The following is a 5530-nucleotide window of genomic DNA, read 5'->3' as shown; positions in this document are numbered from 1 at the left end:
TACCGACTATACACAACCACTGACTGTATGTGTCATTTTACTAGCAGCTTAAAGGTATACTCCCCTTCATGTTGTTCCAAACCTGTATTACTTTTTTATTTCGCTTAGCTCAAAAGGAGATGTCTGGCAGAATGTAAGACTGACAGCCTTAGGCAATGAAAGTGAATGGAGACTGAGGCTGTCATCCCCCTTTGGTGTTCCACATGAATAATGACACAAGTTTAATTTTAACTCTCATTTTAACATATAACTTCTGAATGAATACAAAACATTTTGTAAAATGCAATAAAATCAAGAATCTGTGACAGGGCTCTAGCCCTTTGGTTGCCCTATAGGCGAGATTGAGTTTTGCGAAAAAAGTTAAAAGTTTATAGATTATCCAAGTTAAACTCTTTTGAAACAGTCCCACAATAAGTAGGTGAATTGCAAGCAAAAATGGGTCATCATGGCTCATCACTTTGTGCCAAATATCATGAGAGAATTCTCGAACAGTTTAAAAATCACATTTCTTAATGCAAGATTGCAAAGATTTAAGTCTTTCACCTTCTACCATACATAATATTGTAAAAAGATTTAGAGAACCCAGAGAAATATCAGTGCATGTACGGCAAGGCAGGAAATCTCTGTTAAAAGAGCCCTCAGATGGCATTGCATGAGGAACCGTCATACTCTGTTAAATACAGCCATGGGCTCGGGAGTGCTTTGAAAAACTATTGTCACTTAACACAGTCTGCTGCTGCATCAAGGAGTGCCACATGAATCTCTGTTACAAAAATATAAATCAGTTTTATGCAGAGATGCCGGCACGTTCTCTGGGCCCGAGCTCATCTCAGATTATCCAAAACACAGTGGAAATCTGTGCTGCGGTCAGATTTCAGCTTGTTTTGGGGAAAAACAGACATCGAGTTCTCAGTCCCACAGACGAAAGGGACCATCCAGATTTAATCAGCGACAGGTGCAAAAGCAAACATCTGTCATGGGGGTACATCAGTGCAAACAGTATGGGTGACTTGCATATGTGTGAAGGTACCATTGACTTGGATGCGTATATTGGGATTGTACAGAGACATTTAAAGGAATAGTTCACTTTTAAAATGAAAATTCTGTCATCATATACTCACCCTCATGTTGTTTCAAACCTGTATGAATTTCTTTCTTCTGCTGAACAGAAAGGAAGATATTTAGAAGAATGTCAGTGACCAGACAGTTTTTGGGTCCCATTGACTTCCATAGTAGGAAAAAAATATACTATGGAAGTCAATGGGACCCAAAAACACAAGAACAAGTTTCATTAAAAGGAATGGTGATGTGACACAGTGGTGAACATGCCTCTCTCCTAACTTTTTAGAGTGTGTTACAGCCTTCAAAATCAAAATTTGTTTATATTTACAAAATACACTTAAGAAAACTTTGAAAATCTTTTTTTGTACTTTTGTTAGTTAAATAAAAGTTAAAAACAATTAACAAATCACGGATTCTTGATTTTATTGCATTTTACAAAATAATAATAATTAATAAAAACAAATTTGGGGTTGTAAGTTAGTGTACTTATTTTTTTATTACTCCAAAATTCAAGATTTAAAAAAAAGAAGAAGAAAAAAGAAAAGAATAATGTGTTTAGAGCCCAACTTACATGGTCGGCAGCCCTTTATGGATTCCCTCTATAATGTACCATTATGTAAAGTTCTCGCTGTTACATTTTTTAAAGCCTCTGCCTTGCTTATGTTAGCCCACTTTTTTTTATTTTGTTAGTTTGTTTTGTTGTTATTGATTTGTGCGTATACATTATTTTGTATACTATATTATGTTAAAAACATGATAAAATAGGCGTATATAAAAAAAAAGTGTAGATTTCTTAGTTTTTTCCTGGTAACTGTCACACAAAGTTAATCTACACGTGATGGATTAATGTAATCTTTCATGGATTTAGAATTTTTCGTCACCACATATACCGTGGTCACGTGTGAAAGATTGTACGTCTGTGTCTTTCTTGGAAATTTGATGTGCACTCCCACTATATTCAACATCAAACCCATCCAGAAATGGTTCTATCCACCGCACGATGGCAACGTTGAGCTAGATATCGTTTCCAAATAATCATTCTTCGCACCTATAACGTGTATGTATTGTAGGATTTAACTGTTATTTGTGGACAAATTTGTCCCCATAAGTGAGTTAAATCTGATAAAACTTCAATTTAGGGACGTTCTGGTTTTTAAAAAAGATATGTAAAATGAAGTATAGGCTATGTATATTTGCACAAAACAATTAAAAAAACAAACCAACCAAACAAAATGTTTCTGTTAGGGATTTGGTCAGTGTATTTATAATTAATTGTGCATAAAATAGTAGATGTCTGTTTTTAATTATGTATTTAGGCTATTAACATAGCCTACAAACTATACCAAAATGTATACATACAAACAGTCGGTATAAGCATTTAGCATAAGGATCTCAAAGAACCACAACTAATGTTAATTATAGATTAAAATAACAGTCATTCTCCTCCAATATAATTTATTCCATTATTATGTTCTACAAAGTCTCAGTACAGAAGCGTTCATGTAGACATCCTTTCATGTCCTCGAGTGGGCGTGGCTTACGCTCTGCCTGCGCCTGACGTCAGGCCGTTAGAGACAAGCCCGGAGCCGAGGCCGCACAGCAGCAGCATCCGTCACACATACACAAACACTCACCGAGGGCGACTGCGCCTTTAAGACCCGCAAAACTAACAATCAAACCAGCCTCGGTGTCAATGTGCGAGCGATGAATTTACTCGATATGGTTTTGTTCAAACTCTTGATGCTGTTATACTGCTTAAGCGACACCAAAGGTAAGTGTGTTTTGCTTTAGTTCTGGAAAAAGTGACGGTTAATCGGATTGTGCTTTAGCTGAAGTGAGCTATATGGGAGGGGTGAGCATAGAGACACTGAGCGTGAGTGCGGAAGTGAAACTAAACACTTAAAATAGGCAACTTTTAGTGTTAAACACGTGGAATTTCAGGTTTATTCGCATACCAGCATTTTATATTAGACAGAGTGGTGAGGAGTTTTCAAAATTACTTTGATTGGGATATTTTAGAAGAATGGCAATAAATGTCCTAGCTAGCTGTCTGTCAATGGGAACCCAGCTAGCTAACTTGGCGAGTGTATTCATTCACATTAGAGTAATCAGAATGGAGACAGATGATGAATTCGTTCAGTTTATACGTTTCTGCTCTGTTTGCCTTCTTGGTTTGTTATTTCAGAAGTGCGTTGTCGAGTGCGCAATGTTAGTCAGAAAAAAAAGACAAAAAAACAGAGTGCGAAATGAAAGACTAAGTTAACGTTACACACCTTTCCTGTTATCATTTTCACTTCAGACGAGGTCACCTCAGTGCTGGTACTTGTCTAGTTCACTTGTGTTTTACAAACGTATGTGTGAGATTTTACGAGGATTTAAGGAACAAAATATTTAAAAAAAGTAAAAAAAAAATCACACACACACAAAAAAATCAACCCTTGACAACCTTTACGTTCTACAGTGTATTAAGTCCACGATTAGAGTTTGGGTTGGGATTAGTCAGTACTAGTATCTAACTATAATAAACATTGTTGACCAACAATAGAACAATCTGTTGTAAGTATCCCTTTAGCTAGCTGGATAAGCATGGCTGTGTGTGGTCAGATAACAGAGCTACTGCAGACTCTTCAAAGAATGAATTTCACCTGCACGTTTCCATAAAGTAAAGTTCAGATTTCTGCTGAAACATACCATGCCCTTGCTATCAGACTGGAAATGATGACATCAGATGAGTGTTAGTGAATGTTATCTCTCTGTTTCCTCCTATTTTAGTTGTCTGACATTTCTTCACAACCAGGCTTTCTAGGGCTTCTGAAGATAACTAATTCTGAAGAAGTGTGTTTAAAAGATTAATTCACTCCAGAGTGAAAATTTCCTGATTATTTACTTGCCTCCATGTCATCCAAGATGTTCATGTCTTTCTTTCTTCAGTCAAAATGATATTTAGGTTTTTGAGGAAAACATTCCAGGAATTTTCTCCATATAGTGTACTTAATCAGGGACCAACGGGTTGAAAGGTCGTTCATGACGTAAGCGGAAGTGGGAATTTTCTCCTCCAACTTCAGAATTGTCATATCGTTGTTTTACCTTTTTTTTGTAAAGGGCGTTTGTTTGACTTAGTCTTTGCATGTTTGCTTTGTAAACACTGGGTCACAATTTGGACCTTCAACCTGTTGGTCCCTGTTGAAGTCCCTGTGGAATGTTTTCCTCAAAAACCTTAATTTCTTTTCGATTGAAGAAAGGAAGACATGAACATCTTGGATGACATGGGGGTGGGTAAATTATCAGGAAATTTTAATTCTGGACTCGAGTGATCTAATCGTTTAAGTGTATCTAGTAATTGCATGTAGTAATGGCCTGATTTATCAGGATGGAATGCTGGGCAGTTTTGTTTTGTTTTGTTTTGGGATCTGTTTTGGTTCAACTGAGTTTGTTGCTATGGGATTTTATGTTTTCTAATGTATTTGCTGTTCGTTTAGGTATTTTTTTTAACTGGGCTAAAGACGTACACTTCTGCAATATAACCCCTTTGTTGTCACTAATTGCCTAGATCCCGATGGTGTTTCACATGCTCTGTGATCTTTGAGATATGCAGTTTTCTTAAAGCTCCCATGAAAAATGTATTTATTCATGTATGTGGAAAAAAGGAAAGCTGCATTCTCAAGTGTATTTTCAAGCCATTTTAGATGAATCATAAAAAAAGTTTAATTAACCTCTATATTCGGCCCACACTACTGTGTATAAGGGTAGGGTAGGCAATTTCTTTTATAAACTGTTTTTGTTATACTGGTTGAAACTCTTCACATCCTGATAGCAATCAATAATAGAAGTGGTCTAAATATTAAAACATGTACACTTCAGTGGAAGTCTCAGGACCAAAAAATGCCAAAATGCTCCGAATGCAATGATACAATCTCCTACCTGCCTGTCAACATACGTATTTGCTGCTCACGTCACGCAGACATCACGTCATCGGCGAGATCCGTAAAGCTATGCAGAGTTGTGGACAGACAGTCACTGAGTGCCGCAAACAAACAGCAGAACCTACAGAACCAAAACTATAAGCTTATGCTGCGTTCATGCTAGGTCATAAAGATAATTACAAGATGGCAACCAGTGACGTTCAGACTATGCGTTTCTGTCAACACTGCAGCACAGGTGGTAAAAGTAAGAGCTCTGCAAGTTGTTTACATTCATTATTATTGTTATGTTATGTGCTTTGAGACATGAGGTAATTTAACACTGTCTCTCATGACACTTTGCAGGAGGCGTGGCTTTGGGTAGCACTGAAGGGAGGGTGGGATCTCATGCTTTCAAAGCTAGCTTGCTATTGCTAGCCTCTCCGAAATTGCCTACCCTACCTTTTAAATGTTTAGTAGTATCCATTTTGACGTTGCTCTTTGTTGCTTTTGTTAGCCAGCTGTGAAAACAATTGCATAAAAAGCTTTGCTGACATCCGTTTTTGCTC

The 5530-nt window shown here is 37.1% G+C and overlaps 1 protein-coding gene across 2 annotated transcripts in view; it reads left to right on the top strand.

The window, feature by feature from the left end:
- The first annotated feature begins 2646 nt into the window (after positions 1-2646).
- Positions 2647-5530, top strand: part of adam10a (ADAM metallopeptidase domain 10a) — a 74681-nt gene continuing 71797 nt past the window's right edge. Inside the window, exon 1 of one of the 2 annotated variants that reach the window (XM_079866746.1) lies at positions 2647-2833. In XM_079866746.1, the coding sequence (XP_079722872.1) occupies positions 2767-2833 (67 nt within the window). In that variant the 5' untranslated portion in view covers positions 2647-2766. The remainder of the gene's footprint in view (positions 2834-5530) is intronic. The other variant, XM_079866745.1, reaches the window with a different exon arrangement.

Source organism: Squalius cephalus (genome assembly GCF_949319135.1).
Source record: "Squalius cephalus genome assembly, chromosome: 3".
NCBI lineage: Eukaryota > Metazoa > Chordata > Actinopteri > Cypriniformes > Leuciscidae > Squalius > Squalius cephalus.
Note: the sequence above shows the minus strand (reverse complement) of the source record. Positions and strands in the feature narration are given on the sequence as shown.